This window comes from Enhydra lutris, unplaced genomic scaffold (assembly GCF_002288905.1).
Source record: "Enhydra lutris kenyoni isolate GAN:26980312 unplaced genomic scaffold, ASM228890v2 scaffoldscaffold36, whole genome shotgun sequence".
In the NCBI taxonomy this organism is placed as follows: Eukaryota; Metazoa; Chordata; class Mammalia; order Carnivora; family Mustelidae; genus Enhydra; species Enhydra lutris.
In genome coordinates this window covers 20,168,125-20,186,229 of record NW_019154120.1, presented here as the reverse complement: position 1 = coordinate 20,186,229, position 18,105 = coordinate 20,168,125, and the positions used below count along the sequence as shown (strand labels likewise).

At 38.2% G+C, this 18,105-nt stretch overlaps 1 protein-coding gene across 6 annotated transcripts in view; it reads right to left on the bottom strand.

Moving 5' to 3' along the window:
* LOC111154213 (transcription factor 4) overlaps positions 1-18,105 on the bottom strand; it is a 349,469-nt gene that overhangs the window by 40,693 nt on the left and 290,671 nt on the right. For all 6 annotated transcript variants that reach the window (XM_022513674.1, XM_022513673.1, XM_022513675.1 and 3 more), the window contains 3 exons: positions 11,051-11,156; positions 7,160-7,293; positions 1,130-1,262 (listed from right to left, as the gene is read on the bottom strand). In XM_022513674.1, coding sequence (XP_022369382.1) covers positions 1,130-1,262; positions 7,160-7,293; positions 11,051-11,156 — 373 coding nt within the window. The remainder of the gene's footprint in view (positions 1-1,129; positions 1,263-7,159; positions 7,294-11,050; positions 11,157-18,105) is intronic.

The window sequence follows — 18,105 nt, the reverse complement described above, 5'->3', positions numbered from 1 at the left end:
TTCTTCTTGTTTTTCAAATCTGCCAAAACTGCATTGATAGCTAACCCAACTTCCCCATGTGACCTCTGTCCATTCCTCTCCAAGGTCAAACTGATGCAACACATTTGTAGAAGCTTTGTTATGAAAAGTTATGAAAATGGAAACTCTTGTAAATTTGCTTCTTAGTGAGACATGATAGCGATGGGCTGCGAAGGTGGCTCATCTCAAGTGTGAAATATATTATTGAATAAGCAGGGAGTGTATTATTTAGGCAGGATTATATTTGCAACATTTCAAAGCACATTTCTTCCCTCTCATCAAAAACTTTGCCACATAAGTGATTCACACCACTTTCCCAACTCCCATGAACTCTCTAAAGAAAATGAAAAACTGCAGAGAGCTAAAGGGAATAAACAGTAGGATTATTCTGTCACACATTCTTCTCTCTAAAGCATACAGTTAATGTTCCCATCAGGGACCCGTGGCAGGAGATCCTGAGGCCAAACAAGGTGTCAGGCTGAGCTAGGACCAGGGTAGTGGTGACCAGTGGAGGCTGAGGTTTTATTAAGACCCTAGAACGTCAGGCTATGTGATTCCTCTGCATTGGCAAAGTTTCTTCTTCCCCTCTGAAAGACTCCAGGAGGTGAAGCCATCTAGTTATTAATAATCACCCATGAATATCACAGGAGCTAGTCTTTGGAAGACTGTGGTATGTCATGGTTTAGAGCCTAGCACGGTTGACTGGATTTGGGAAGGGGTCAATAACTATTTGTAAGAGCTAACTTGCCCCCCATCTCACTAAGTCATCAGTGGTTTGTCTTATAAATGTTTACTTCGCTCACTGTTGGAGAGTGTGAGAAGCAAGATAGTTTTGGCCTAGTTCAACCTTTGTTCAATCTAATAACTGGTAATGAACCAAGTAGCCAAATATCCGTTTCTTGTGACCCCCCCCCCCCAAAAAAAAGAAGAAAAAAAAGTGATTATGGACAAGCCAATGACTATTTCTGTTTGGTTCATGTATTTTCATGCAGTTATGTGACAAATACTCATTGCCTGCTTGCTGTTCAATGATGAGGAGAAAAAAGAGGCCCTGTATTCTTAAACCCTGACCTTGCTTGTCAGCGTCAGAATCACCATTTCTATGACTCACCCATTATACTGTCGGTCCCGTTGGCGGGAGGCGTGCAGGAAGAGGAGCTGTAATGGTTTGTGCCACTGCGGTGGAAAGTGGACATCGGAGGAAGACTGGAATTGATGTCTGCTGAGGAGTGTGATGGATAGCTCTGCAGCAAGAAGCAAAAAAAAAAAAAAAAAAAAAAAGCCACATTCAACCATGAACTATTTAGTGGGTTAGAATTCTAATACTCCTTTTGGAACTCATCATTTTGCAATGGAGACAGCCCTTCGAATTTCAAAATATCCAAGAATACATCTTGCTTAGATCTGACAGATTTCATTTTTCAAATGAGAAAATACAAAGACACATAGTTGGTTTGCACTTGCATCAAATGTAGAGGAATACAATGGCCACCAAGGACAGTGAGAAATGATCACAATCTCTAAATCTAAAAATTATCACTTCAAAGTACCTCTGAGGTGTCAGCAACATAAAAGACCACCTCTGCTATTATTTTTTTGTATGAACTATTGATCAAGTAAGAAAGAGTCCATGATACAATGAATAAAACAGTATCATGACCCATGGGATTGACATGGGTCAACTTTTGGACTAAATGGCAAAGAGCAGCCAGTCTCAAATCCTCCGCCTGTACAACTGGACCACATTTCTGAACTCAAGCAAGAACAGAAGGGTAAATGGAAAACTTCTAAAAAGTAAAGATGGTTAACTATCTCTCTAAAGCATCGTATGTAAAGCCTTAAATCAACAACCATACTGAATTAAATTGGAATGAATGAACTGAGAAATACTAATGTGAGCTCTTTCTTTATGTGTCTTCTTCATTAGTAATCTACCAGATAGCTATGAAAAAAGAACATCTTCATAGAATCATTTGTTTTAATGTTTCGTCTTGAGTTCAATTATTATCCTTGTGGTCCAACGAAGCTGCTTTTCTTGGGGGTATATCACAGTGCCTGTTAAGTGGCAATCCATCTGCTTGGGAATGAGCAGATCACCAACAGGAACACAGTTATTTACCAAAACACATCAAGCTATTTTCTTTTCCAAGATAAAAAAGTAGCTTAAAATGTTATTCTCATAGGTATTTGAATGTGTTATAGACATGTAAGGGAAAACTATTTTGGCTAAACTCTATTTTTTCTTGTGGGTAATATATTAATCAGCCATGGACATTCAATTAAAATTAGAGATTGAATATGATGCTAAAAGTCAGGGGTGCTTAAAGCCCAGGCACTTATTCGTAGGAGTGAAACGCCAGTGTCTTGGTATTTCTGTATTAATTTTGTGAGGCCTATCTTGGGTTCTACCTCTTCCTTTAGTATTCCTTCCTACTTCCAACTCTTGCACAATCTCTTCTGTCTGAATCCCTAATGCACTCACATTCTGTGCTGTGCCATTTAACACTTAATTATATGCTGCCTTTCCTTGCTTCCTCTTTCAAGTGCATTTCCACCTAGACTGTAAACTCTTTAAGGGGAGGGAACAGAGCTTACACCTCTGCATCTCACAACTTACGGCTGAGTGCTGAACACATAATTATCTTATATTCTCAATGAACAACTGGTTATCGGTTGGCATTTAATAAATAGTGGATTGAAATGCCACTTATTTGAAAGAGAATTAAACAATCTAGGAAATGAACCTACGTTAGATCTGCCAATGACATGGTGGATGTCTTTGACAATGTTACCTCTACACATTCAAACCAGTCCAAATGAAAGTTCAACGTCAGTGAAAAAGTTGAGATGATACCCTTAAGTCTTTCCCACTTCCCAAGAAGGCTTTTCAAACTTTTTAATTTCATGGACCTCTGTGCTTCACCAAAAAACTCCTTAGACCACCTGTTAAACTCATTCCTACTTGCCACTAACGAAATGCCCCAAGCAGCCCACGAGCTTTTCTCCAAACAATGACAGAACGGGCCCATTGCATAGTACAGCTAACCCAAAACACTGGATAAGCCACAGAACACCAAACTTGGAACCACTATTTCTGCTTGACAGCTAAACACCGTAATAAAGTAAAGAAAAAGAAACTGAACATAGAAGAAAGAAGGAAACTGAAAGAAAGAAATGGTTTGCATTCATTTCTACACAATGCTATTCTGTGCTGAGTTTCTGAAGAACAGGGAAACTGTATAAATCAGTCCCAGATATGCAAAAATCAAAACAGAGGAAAGAATTTTGAAAAATATTTAAATGACTATATAACCATAGGGTCAAATGGGAAAAAGATTTCCACATTGGGGAGGATTTCTAGACATTTTTAACATGGTGCAAAATGGGCAATAATTCAGGATTTAACAGAGGGTTAATACTGAGTTTGGAGAATGATAAGAAAAGATCTTCCCCATCGATTTTAATAGGGAAACGAATGCAATCCATGTAAATCAGTTATTTTTAGAGACTCACAGAAAATAGGATGCTGAAAAAAATTTATGAGATTTATTATTATTTATTTATTATTATAAATTATAATTTATGATAAATGTATTATTTATTAATTATTTCCTTATACAAGGAAAAGTATCCTGAAAACGACTATCACTCAGATATAATAAATACACTGCAGAGACTATCACTGATGTGTGAAGTATGTCTCTTTTGGAATATTTAGGGACCAACAATGAGAGATCTCTTTTGCCTCTCTACCTCCGGCTATTGCTACTGTCTGCCTGCTTGCATGTGGAAAGGGGAGACTGAGAAAGCATAATGGCTTTACATGCCTACTATTGAAATATTTTTTTTTAAGATTTTATTTATTTATTTGACAGAGAGAGATCACAAGTAGGCAGAGAGGCAGGCAGAGAGAGAGGGGGAAGCAGGCTCCCTGCCGAGCAGAGAGTCTGATGCGGGGCTCGATCCCAGGACCCTGAGATCATGACCTGGGCCGAAGGCAGAGGCTTAACCCACTGAGCCACCCAGGTGCCCCCCACTATTGAAATATTTTTACTTATGATGCCCGATTACAGCATATTTGTAGGCCAACAGACAGAATAAGTATTGAAAATGTTTCTATTAGTGATGCTTTGATCAATCCATGGGTTGATAATACAAAGATTAGAAAATATAATCATTGGTGGCACATACTAAGAATAAAGTCATGCTTTGGGCTCAGGCAAATTTTATAACCTTGGCACCATTACTCTTATGCCAGGTAACTGTTTGCTGTGGGGGTCTCTCCTATGTCTTGCAGCATGCTTACTAGTATCCCTGCCTTCTACATGCTGGATTCCAGTGACAGCTACCAGCTGGAACACCCAAGGATGTCTTCGGACATTCCCAAATGTTCCCTAGGGGGTAAAATCACACCTGGTTGAGAATCACCAGGGTAAGGGTTTATGTTACAAAAAATTCAGAACTCTTTTATATTAAAATTCCAGATTCCTAGGACTATTTCACTCTGTGGGGCAAAGACCATGCCTAAACCATGCCAGACGGAGGTTTCTATCCTATTTCTAAACAAAACTCTGCCAAGTCAATCCAACCTTAAATCTTCTACAGCAACCCATTCCAAAGCTTAACCACAAACTCCATTCTTCCGAGTGATTCTGTATGTGGATCTGTGACATAGTAGCGATTAGCTGTGGGATTGTGTTGTAGAAACTGAAGCTGTAAAGGGGATTAAAAGAATCGAAATTGGTGACTTGACAGTTGCTATTGGAATGTGTGGATTTGAAGCTTTACAATTACACATTCTACCACAATGGAGGCAATAATGTTTCTAAAATGTTGTACCTTCAGAGACAATACTAATTTGGCCAAATTATACCCAAAATGATACAAGGAAAACACTCTTCTTTTTCTCAAACTATTCTTTTGTTCTGTGTGAGACTGGCCAAAAGCTATAGATGAAAATTGGGAGCAACTACCATTATTTTCAAGTGAAAGGACACTAAGTACCTACTGCGTACTCCAATTATTCTCAATCAGTGTCAAGATTCCTGAAAGGCATTTCAGCGAGAGATTTCCAATTGGTTAATACTGAAATTACAATGATTACTAGATATAATAATCTAACAGTTTCCCTATCAGTGAGAAAATTCATTAGGATACATTACCAGAGACCTAATTCATTTACCACTTTTTTTTAAACAAACCCTTAATCTCTAAGATCTGCTAAATAATCATATTAAGAATAAAAACGCCATGTTCGGTGTTGGATAAATGACATTACAAATATAGCATCTGATACAACCTGTTGGGTTATTCCTTCAAAAGGATCTTTCTTCCTGGTTGATAATATTGTATTGGTTTTTAAGGTTTTCAGCAAAATTTTTTCTAAAAGGAATGTAGTTGGTTTCCTTTTTAAAATTACAATTTTTATGCATTCGAGCACACTTTAAAGATACCTCCGCCCATGCAGTGAATTTGATTGGGATAAAATCAAACCACCTACATCAAAATTCTACAGTATGATAAGGAAAGGAAGAAAGAACAAAAATAAATGTCAAATGAACAACTCTTAGAAGGACTGACATTCCATGTTATGTTAGTATACTGCCAAAATCTTTTACTTGTAATCAAAATTTTCCTTGCTCATAGGACAGATGTAGTTTTGATCATGAGTTCCTTAGAGAAGTGGAAAATGATGATGGGGAAATAAAGATGTTGGCCAAGAAGAAATTATAGTATAATAATAGTTGATATTTCTCTAAGCTTTCACTCTAATACCTCCAAGTAGGAGGTAGGGGAAGATAAAACGTGCAAGTAAATCATTTGCTATTTACTGAAGATGTGCTGAAATTGGAGATAGGTTGATTTACACATTCAAACTTGGCAGATGATATAAAAAGGCCAATTCTATCTCCACTATTTTTGCCTCTCGTGAACAGATAGGTTAACTGACCACAGTGTCTCTATCACCAGGACTCACTAGATAAGTATCTTTCAAGGGTATCAGAGACTGTAACTTCTGGAATATTTATGTTGCCAGAATAGAACATAAGTCACCTTTTCTATGTCTCTAGTGTTTGAACCAAAGAGAGGAAAGATCACAGAAGCCCAGAAAGTGCTATTTCCTATCGCAGAGCAGAGAAAGACACGTAAACCTGAGTTTTAGGAGAACAAGGGGCAATTTAGAGATGTATAGTGACCCAGCACCACGAAGGACCACTGGATTTGTTCAGACCCTTTTTCGTATTTGTAGGATTATAGCTTCATACATTTTTAAAGTTATATGACTGCACAAGGGACTCAGTCCCATCTTACCTGCATCTCAAACCTAACTCATGGTCTCCTGTAATGCTCAACTCAAGTTCCTAAGTGGATTCTGGGCTGTGGGAGTTTTGAGGCTGGAAAAACTCAGATGAGCTCCTTCCTCCAAGATAAAGGGACACGCTAGGATGGATGAGTTTAGGCAATGGGCAGAGTGAGCCCTTCAGTAATGCAACAAGATAATGTTCTGCAGTTCGGCAGTTTTCAACTGAGTGAGGCAATGGAGCATCATGTTAGCTGTAACGTGGAATTACAGCTAAACCACTGAAAAGTGGGAATCTGATCTATACAGAAAGCTCCTGGTTGCTGTGACTAGTGGCGTGTATGGGAAACAGGAACTCTTTCCTTTGGGTGTGGCACCACAGGTCAAAGCTGTCACCAGGGACAGAAGCCGGTAAGGGGAAGTAGAAATGTACATGGGAGATGCAGGCCACCTACTCTCAGTCTACTGACTGCCACTTTGCCCCCTGCAGTACACTCTTCAAAACTACGGAAAGTAAACAAATAAATGACAAGGATCCACCATAGCTGAAATTGTACAACTCAAATACAGCATATATTTATGTCCAAAGGAGGCTAACAGTATCATAAAAGAAAGCACGGAACAAAACGCCATGAAGTTCAATGCCAAAGAAAAGCCACAAGGGCTTCCAAAGATGATGCGTTCTGTCTTTGATCTCAGAAACAAGATAACTCTAAGAACGATGGGTTATACCGTTTCTACATTCATGACAGAATCCTTGTGTACACGCACGGAAAGGCGGGAGAATGGGATTTTGCAAACTAGCGGTATTGTCCCCAGAACCACGTCCATCTGCCTTACCAAGCGTTCGTGTGGATGCAGGCTACAGTAGCTGCTAGACTGTGGAATATGAGAAGAACTGCCCAGCATTCCTCCGTAGCCAGGCTGATTCATCCCACTGGAGGAGCTCCAAGGGTCACTGCTGTGATGGCCATCTGTAAAGGACAAAGAAAACCATGACTTTTCAGAGGCATTCAGCCTTGCCCTACAGAATAGGATTTTTTCATATACTTGAAAATGGCTACCCGTTGTGCATTCATCTTTGTGCTGTTTTGCTGATTACATCAGAAGACAGTCATCCTTCTTTTTTCCCTGAGTGGCTCTATATTGCCAACAAATGTAAATATTTACCATAGGCAGCGTTCTTAGTAAAAATTCAGCCATAAAAGGACAGAACACATTTCTGTGTAGAATTATGTCAAGTCAACCAGGTAAACAACACTAAAGAAAACACTTCTTTTAAAAGTCCCCTGACCTCCTTTCCTATGAAAACGAACAGTTAAATGTTCCTAAATTTTGTGATGAGAATAAAATACTTAACACATTATAGAGTTGACAAGTCTACAAGTTTTTTAAATGCAGATAAAGAGATAATGAAAAAGAACATCTCAGATTTTTCAAAAGATCAAATTTCCTTTTTATTACGTACATGGTAGAATTAAAGTTGAAATTACATCATAATTTATAGGAAATGTGAGTCTCAGATATATATAGTTCCGAGTTTTCTTTCTTAACATTCGCTTTCTGGTGCATAGTTCTATTGCTACCTTAAGCCTTCAGTAGCCATTGAAAGGGCACACATATCATAAGGTAGATGTTATACTGGGGCCAATTTTAAGAGGTTCTAGATTTTATAAAACTGTATGTTAAAAAGAGGTTTAAAATGATGTGGACATTATATGAAGTACCCTTCAGTATTAAGTTAATCTTTGTTAATGCCATATTAAAAACATTTTTATAGATTCTTTTTCTTCTCTGGGTCTATTGGCCTAGAAGTTACTCTTAGGGATCACTGATGTTCGGTTTGGGTTTCTCAAAACGAAGGTGGTTGGTGGGGGTGGGGTGGGTGGGCATCTATGTCATTACTGAAGTCAAATTTGCCCTTGTTTCAATAGTTCTACCGAAATTATTGAGTGCCAGCTGAAAATACAGATCATCAGCGGGTATTCACAGTATAGCAGGCACTGCCTCCTTGAAAATAAGATTATTTTCACCATCTATGTTACCTAATGAAGGCCTTTTGAAAATTTTGGCAATAGGCAAGTTAAATCCAACACTATATACCACAAGCTTTTTTTTTTTTTTTTTCCACTGAGCTTTTAAATCCAGAAGTTAGAATTCCAAAAACTGGAATAGTTTCAGGACAGGGAGGAATGATCAATAGATTTCTTAAAAAAAAAAAAAAAAAAAAAAAAAGATCCTATCTGAGATTCTGACCACTTAAGAGTTTTAATCAGAAGACAGAAATTCAAGTGAAAAATGAGGTCACATGGTAGTGAGTTTAAAATATGCTCCTGAGGGGCGCCTGGGTGGCTCAGTGGGTTAAAGCCTCTGCCTTCAGCTCAGGTCATGATTCCAGGATCCTGGGATCGAGCCCCGCATTGGGCTCTCTGCTCAGCAGGGAGCCTGCTTCCTCCTCTCTCTCTCTCTCTCTCTGCTTCTCTGCCTACTTCTGATCTCTGTCTGTCAAAATAAATAAATAAAATCTTTGAAAAAATATGCTCCTGAAAGTCTCCGAGGATCTTTCACCCAAACTGCACGTTTTTAAAAGACCTGAATTCTCAGAGCACCAGGCACCCATCACTGAAGGAAGCCAGTGTGAGAGAGGATCACGAGGTACTGTTTCAGTGATCCTAATGGGAAAATAGAGGACTTTCTAGAAGATATTATTCATGCACTTAAGATGTAGCTTTCAGGTTGTGGAAGTGTAGATGTCACCTTAATTCCAAAGACGAAGTTAAGGCCCTAACATTTCAAATAGATGGCATCAATGACAAATAAATTGGGAATATATATCACTGAACAAGAGCCTCCTGAAACATTCTGACCACATGGTGCACTATATGGAAATACATTTAGGATTTGTTAACACAGAACACTCTACTCAGTGCAGACTTATAAAAATACGTACTTTACATAAATTATGCTTTTCACAGTAAATTAATATTTATCACATCCCATGATCTTGGCATAATGTTGTTTTGAAAGAATAGAATTAGATGTGTGCAAATTAATTGTGCTCATCATAAATGTCAACTCAAAAAAATTTGTTTTGCCTTTTTGGGTATTCATATGCAGAAAAGCACATTTGTTCCCCATATTCTGCGTGGTCTACTGTGGTTGCAGAGCCTGTTTTCTGTCTTCCTCTACCTGACCTCCCATGTGGTGTGCACAGTTGAAGCAAGCACCTTCCTGAAGGCAGGTAGAAGAAATCTCTCCTGTCAATTTTCTCCGTGAAAATCTGCTGTGAGTGGTGAGTCCTTGAATTGACAATCTCGATAAGCACCAGTAGAACAGCTGCTCTGACTGGTCGTCAAAGAGGGGAGCGGGGGCCCAAGTGGCCGCTGTGCCTTTTGTCACAGCCCAGGATGCCCTCAAGTGACATACCCTGCTGGGTCCCTTTGTGAGTTACACCTAGGACAGGTCACAAAGAAAGATAAAGGGCCCTTATGAACATGAGCTCTATTATGCGTGGAACAAATTCTCTCCATTCCTGGGAGACCCATTTGATTCAATTTTATAGATTTTCCATGGAATTTCACATGTGAACTAGCAACCTGGAAAACCTCATACTCTGAAGGGGAAGAAAATCAGTTCCTTTTAATCAGAATGACTTTGAGTATGTCCACTGCAAGATAAATGAGACACCAGGCTGCTCCCCAGTTCCTTACTGCTCCAAGGGTGCTCCCCCTCCCATGACATGGCCCTTCCTGGAGCAGCACGAAAAGGAAATCCCAGGGCACGTGGCCAAGGCACACTCAAAAAAGGTTTTCACACCCAGGCAAAAAGAGGTAAAAGTTCTGCATACAGGTACAGGAATTCTTGGTAAATTCCATGTCTATATTTCAGAGTATTAACTTGGCAACAAGATCATCCTCTTTTGGCAATAAATGCCACAGGGTTACCAGGGATGAAGCCCCACGTGCAATCTCGGGACAGTCTGTTCTTACGCGCAGCTGGTGTCACCCTAACTATCCAGTCACTTCCGAGCAGCAGAAAGGAACCGTGCTACCAGTGGCAAGACCGTAAGCTCAGGGGTACGTATCCATGTACATTTCGTTAAATAAGTTCCATGATTAAAAGGATAAATACACTTCACCTACTGTGAAACTGTCATTTTCTCCATTTGTCTTGGACAAAAGCTGGGTCTTTCACCCTAAATCAATTAGCATGTTTGGGTGGAGATTCTGTTGTGTAATGAAACAATATTCTAGTCTTGAGATAGGTTGCTTCATCTTAAATGAAGTTCTTGTTCTTACTTATAAATTGATAAGTGGCTAAGATTTTTATATGAAGTTATACATAAGGACAATTTGTTCCCATTTGGCTAAATCCAGGATGCTAAAAATACACACACGTTCTTGGGGAGAGAAGAGGCAGAAATGATCTGTCATAGAAGACCATCCCCCCCAAGAAGTGTCAGTTCTCAGTGAAGTCAACCAGTTTAATCTTAACTCATCATTGCTCAAGGGGCTTTGGTTTGAAAAAATAGGTCTTTGTCGAGTTTTAATTAATTGATGAATTTTTAATGAATTCAATTCCTAAGAAGAGCATGACCTTCAATATTCTCCACTTGCCTAATATTCCATTTGTTGAGGATCAGTTCAGCAGTCTTTTGCCCCATACACGACCTGAAAAGACCCAGGGAGATTCTGCCCAGTGGATTTCCCCGCAGAAGTGGCAGCATCTTACCCTGCATGAAGAAGGAGCTAGGGAAAGTGCTGGCTGCTGGTTTCGAGGAAGGGTAGCCTGGCGAGTCCCTATTGTAGTCGGCAGTGCTTGCTGATGGAGCATAAACCTGAGGAAGGAGAGACAATTTAGTGTTGCTTGCTGCGTTGACCAAAGCACCTCAAGGTCCGTTACGTGATAAGAAGCAGGCACAAAATGTTACATTTCCATGTCCGTTCCAAATCTGATCAAACCCTACAACACTACCCCTTTCATAACACAGAAAAACAAACAACAACAACAAAAATGCTGAGTAGATTTGTGTGACTGGAAAACCAGGGGCGGGGGATATTTTCCAGTTGTAGGCAAGAATACTGCAAATTATGTCTAGTTAAATATATTATATAATACCCACAGGGTTGTCCTATCCAAGCATCTTTTTTTTTTTTTTTTTTTTTTTTTAAACAGAGATGGTCTCTGAGGTCATGAAAGGTGCAAACAGAAGGGCACGCATCAAGCCTCTCCCTTGTACTCTACCTTTCAATTAAAATGTTCACATGTGAGAGAAGGAGACAGAGACAGAGAAAACGAATGCGCTATCCAGACCACAGAAAGTGACAAATACATCTTGGAATATTAAATTCCCATAGTGTCAGCTTTTTGCAGAGATGCATGAAAAAGACCATTAAAAGCCCAGATCTGCATAGACCACCAACAATCGGTATGTACACAGGAAGAGGGGGGAGCACCCCTTTATAGTTCTTATTACATTTGTGTGTGCAATAAACTTAAAAAAGTGTGCCAAAATCCTAATTTATTGAACATTCGTTTACTAATACTCATGAGATTTGGGGTACCAGTCCTTTATAAAAATAGCCTGTGTATTTTCTTGTTTATGTTTCCTCTAAAGGAGGCAGCATAGTTGAAAAGCATAAATTCATAAGGTATAGTTTAACTTTAATTGGTTTCCCCCCTTGCCTTTTCTGCTAAATATAATTTTTTCAAATCCTTATTTTCTTTTGCTCCGAAAGTTCCTCTCTCCAGATGGTCGGAGAGACTGAAACACTGTCATCCTCTTGATGAAAATGGATACCTTCCTGCCTCCATTTTGAAGCAGGCAGCGGCTCACAAAATTGGCAGTGAGCCTACAGTGATATTCTCAGGTCACAGTAAAAGAAAGAGAAATTCACCAATAAAAAGGCAACTGCAGAGTTACCAAAAAATACTCCCATTTTTTTTTTTAACAGAGCACCGAATAAACACCCTAAGAAAAATTATATAATTGCTCTCAGAACACCATGAATCACAAACTAAGCATTAATACAAGGTTTAGGATTTCACAAAGGATAGGTCCACAGAGACAGATGTGGGAAAATATGCATACACATACATACATCAAATAAATGCTACATGTGCCCCACAGTGCCCTTGAAAATTGGGAGGTCCTGGAGACGGAACAAAACAAAAACAAACCAGAAGAATCCAGGCACACGTTAGAAAACAGGGTTTTCTGCAGTCAAGGAGGGAGACAAGCCCCCTATTTCGTGGGCTATATTTCATTTCATTTTGTAATTCTCCTTGAATTTTCAATATATAAATGCCTATTTGCTTCTATTTCCACAGGGCTTACAATAAGGAAGACATCTTTTTTAAGCATCTTTAAGAGACAAAGAATAAACCTTAAACCAGGAAATCTCCAAACAAATCAATATCCTTAAAGTTTTGTCATGCAAAACCCAGTATTTTCTTGAGAACTATCTACAGCTAATAAACAGTTAGTTCGGGAAATACTACTGGATGTATTTAGAGAAGGTCTTGAGAGTAGACTAAAAACATGAAATAAACATTACTGTCTAGAAAACTGGGAAATTGAAAATTAGAATATCTCATTCTAATGACAGAATGAACTCAATACAGCTACTATACCTACCACCATTACCTACGGTCCGGGCTGCTAGATGGACAGCTATACTATGTGTCAGTCCCAAATTTTAGAGATCAGCATATTTACTATAAAGCTGAAAATAAACTCTGACCCCTATTATGGAATCACTTTATATTTTAAAACAATTTGAGTAAGATCTTTAGGATAATATATAGTTTCATTTTAATTATACTCTATTACAATATCTTTGAATATGCCTATGATTAGGTCAATACCATCTGAGGGCACCTAATGAGGTTCACCTTTTTTCCCCAATGTGGGCAGAATTACTTGATATTTCTTCCGGGAGAAAAGGATAAATCTTTGGTAATTCTGCCCACATACAAGGAGGCTCTTGGACTATGAATTACGATCAAACTCAAAGATCTGAGAGTAAGATTACTCATCCCAAATTCATAAGTACCACCTGCATAACAAATATCTATGGGCTTACAAAGTTTTTAGGATATATTATACTACATAATTTCTATTTTTCTGGTGTTATGGTCAAATGAACACTTTTTAGATAACAGGAAAGTCTTATTATCAAGAAATAGGCCATGTTTATAGAAAAGAGGCAATTTCTGCATATTTTACAAATTTTCATTATACTGTGAATTTACAGATCAGGTAAAATGTTATTCTCTTTCCATTTAACGTACTCTATCTTTCCCACCACAAAACTTATTTTTAAGGTGAGCAGCCTACAGAATTATTTAGAGAAATGTAATCCATGAACAGAACTATTATACTTTTTAAAAAGATTTTATTTTTAAGAAATCTCTACATCCCACCTGGGACTCAAACTCAAAACCCCGAGATCAAGAGTCATATGCTCTATCGATTGAGCCAGCCAGGCACCCCTATCCTTTTTAAAAATAGAAGGAATTAAAAAATTTATTTGGTTCGGCTCCCCCCTCATTTTAATTATAAGGAATTCAAAAATGGAATGGTGAAAGCCACCATTCAAGATTTGCAATTTGCTAGACATACACAACAAGCAGTTGCTCTTTCTTTAAAAATGGTGGTGGAGATAGAAGATGATATTTACAAAAACAGACTGATCATAACATTCATCCTTCACTTTATCCTTAATGTTTTCATCTCTAATAACCTGGATGACCAGGAAGCTGCATTGTCATTTTTACTTCAGTCAACTATTTTGCCAATTTCTCCATGAAAAGACTCCAAAGTATGGGTTTCAATAATGTATTTAATAGAGATACTAAATTCAATAAGAAAAGCTCACATCCAATTAGTTTTAATTATTACTATTTTAGGTAACTGGAAAGATGGCAAGTATTTGTTAACTAAAATAGTTTTTTATTTAACAGGACAATGATAAACATCCCAGATATCTCCAAATAGCTGGAGTCATTTTAATGACTAATATTAAAATATCAGGCCAGTGAAAAATGAAAGAAAAAATCCCAAACTCTAGTTCAGTGTACTGAAGTGACCCTACCTCTGAAACATGAGAATAAGTCTAAAGGGAAACAAAAATCTATACTTAGTTTTTCTCTGATAAGGTAGCTTAGATCAAGGTGACTTTTGCATTCTTATTCCTCTCACTAGAGAAACCAAAGAAGGGTGAAATTTTTGTTGCAGAATTGGAAATGAGGAAACTTGGCCAAAGCTCATAGGCTACTGCTCTTTTTGTGAACTGCTTGTGGAATAAAAGTTTCATGGGGAGCTAATAGCAAAGTATAGTTTATGCCCAAATTTAGCACTATTATCTTTTCTCTTACATTTCAAAATCATAAATATAGAAATTCTGAGTTTAAACAATCTCTCCAGATAACACCAAAAACCCTGCTCTGATAAAAAATTAAAAATATATATTTTTTCATTTTACATATTTAATGTTTGTTGTAATTTGAGAGGAATTACTATAGTACATTAGCTGTTCCATCCAATGTTCCTGGTTCTCCTTTGCTCAGTCATCAAAGAAATAATACGATACCTTCTTTTAAATAGAATCTCTGCCTATTAGGCCAGAAGAAAACCAAGCAAATTTGCAAAATGAAGGGAGCACAATGCATATTCTACCTTTCCCCTTGATGTTCTCATTTTTATCTGTCTTGGCAGATCAGTTTCACTTATGAAGATTTAAAAAATAACAATGAGCCAATTGTTTAGGGTCTCTTGTGGAATAGCTTTCATGCACGGAGCTCTACACACTCTACTTCTGGTTTTCCTAAGGGTCATACAAGATGGTTATTATGAATATCATCATTCCTATTTCACAGGGCTGAAGTATGGTAGAGAGATCAATTGTATTGGTCCAGACCAGCCTGGGTGTGACTGCAAGTTTCACCATTAATCAGTTAGACAACCTTGGACCTGGTCCTTTAACCTGTCTGACCTCCAGATTCCTACCTATAAGATGGGAATGGCAGAACCTGCTATGCAAAGTTCTTACGAGAATAAAATGGTATGTTGTGTGTGAAACTACTAGAAGAGTATGTGGCACGTATTAAGCATGCAAAAAAAAAAAAAGCCAAAAACAAACAAACAAACAAAAACAAAAAATCCCATCAGACAATAGGGTTAATCTTGTGCTGCTACTGTTTTTATTATCTGAGAAAATGTGACTCAGGAACGTTAACCCACCTTTTCTACATTAAACATTAATCAAGTGGTAAAGGCAGGATTTAAATGGGTCATCAGAGTCTATATTCTTTCCATAAAAAGCAATTCCTTGCTCTTAAAAAGCAAAAAAAAGAAAGAAGTGGTCTTTTTAAACTATCAACACAAGGCTGTACTTTGACCACAGTTTATAGAAATATTCTGATGGGGATATCATTATTACTTTTTAAGAAAATAAAATGTGATAAGACATGTTCATAGTAAAACCAATCTGTAGTAATGTTACTTGCTTCCTCAAGTGGGGAGCTAAGCTCTAAGAGGACAAAGAGAAGTGGCTACAGGTCCTGTGTCATGAGGTGTGGAATTGAGGGAGGCTGGATGGTAACTAGTAGGATACACGATTCACCTTTAACATTCCTTACCATTACTACCCCTTTGGGATTCTGCAAGTACCATGGGAGTATAGAATTTGCAAAGAAAAAAGTTCAAACTAACTGGAACATTGTAGTCGAGACTTTCAGACTCTTAAAGAGAGTTGCTGTATGCTCCACGATGGGTGGAAAATAACAAAGCTAAATTATGCCTCCGGTGCCCATGTGCTAGCAAGGCTCACTTAGCAGTTTAGACCTTGGCAGATTTCACAAATATTCTAAACTACGACAGCAAAACAGTCAAATGCCAAGCATTCACAAAAGTAGGCATATGCTTTGATGCTTCCCAGCATCAAATGGGGAAAAGTATTTGGAGGTGGATCAGCTCACTACTCAGGCAACAGGGCTGGACCCTCAACTCTGAAAATATTGTTTGAAGGACATGGGTTCTAGTAAGAAAAATGAAGGGCTCAGGGGCAGTGGTACCTCTGTATTCAGAAGAGTGAGTATGGACCCTATAATTGTGCCATGTAACCAAGGTAAATGTACATCGCTAACTGATCCATAAAGAGGGGGGTAGATGTACTTAAAAGAGGCAATCTCCAGAGAATTCAGAAAAAGACTTGGCATCATAGCAGAAATGACCCAGCTCTGGAACCAGACCAACTGGGTTCCAATTCCAGCTCTCACAAGTAATTGTGAGCTGGCTGGTGATATTGTGAGTCTTAGTTTTCTCACTTGTGAAACAAGGTTATTCTTTTTGTGAGTGTTAGAGATCCTACCTGTCAAGCGTAATTCTTAATCAGTTGTGGGCACTCAGTAAATGGTAGTATTACTCACATCTTGTTGTAAGTGCTAGTCATGGCTTATAGCTATTTTTAAAAGTGTCTGGAATGGGGCTATCCAGTCAAGTAGCCATTAGTAATATATAGTTATTTGAATTAAACTTAATTAAAGTTACATAAAGTTTAAATATCCATTCCCTTAGTCACACTAGATACAGTAGCCAAGTGCTCAATGGTCATATACGGCCACTGGCTACCATACTGCATAGCACCAACATAGAACTTTCCCACTACAGCAGAAAGTTCTGTTGGAAGCACCGGCTTAGAGTCGTGCTTGTCTGTGAAAAGTCCTGCTGGGCCGTGTGTGTCACCCTCTGTTAGAGCAGCTATGGCAATAATGCCAGCTCATTTAAGATTTGATATTCCCTTTAGGCTGCAAAAGCAAGAACTCTTTTGGTGGACGAGTCGGAGAGGCAATTTCTAGGTATCCCTAGTCCCTAGCATACAGCTGGTGTTAATAAATGCTGATGCTACTGAAGGGTAGGACATTTAGTTTTATTTATTATGTTTAGAGTTCCTTGTACTATGACATATTTTTTAAAGTCCTTTTACAACCATCTGCCAAAATTCCTGCAAATTGTACCAAGTGGAACACGAGGCAAGAGTATCTGTGACTCTGGGTTTCTGGATATGGAGGAAGCAAAAGAAATTCTTCAACTGCAATTTTGTCCTTGGCCCCTAGTGTCTTTGGCAAAGGAATTATAGTTAGACATAGTGTGATCACTTTTTCTAGACGATAAAAGTTGAACAGATGTTTAAGTTTTTCTGATCATGTGCTTTCACATTATTGGTAATTGGGTCCCTCTATTCTACTCTCACTTCATTTTTATTACTTTTTCTTTTCCTTTTTTTAATCTTTTTTTATATGACTTCTTCACAGATGCTCCTTTCTCTTTTCATGCTACTTTTCAACCTGCTGCCTCTGTCCTGCCTTTTTGGCATCATATTTTTAAAGCTCAAGTGCTTGCAATCTTATTTTACAAATGAGCAAAGGAAGAGGTTAATGGACTTACCCAAGGGCCTGGACAGAGCCCAGGGCCCCTGATTTTGTATCCAGTCCTCTTGGCACTCTCCTTTCTAAAGTCTTTTTAAAATTTTATAACTTAAATATTCTAATGGGCAGTAAAATGGCATAAAAGGTTAATAAATAGATTCAAGTAACAGAGTTGAGTAAGTTATTATAAGGTTTAAAGGCAGTTAATAATGCTCAAGGGCATAGAACAGTCAGGCAGTAAATAATCTGAGAGTGCAAAAAACCAAAACCAACAGCAAACTCCAGGAATAAAAATTATTCACCTGGTGTATTCTCCATACAGTGGATTCAAGTCAAGGAATATTTACTAGTGATAG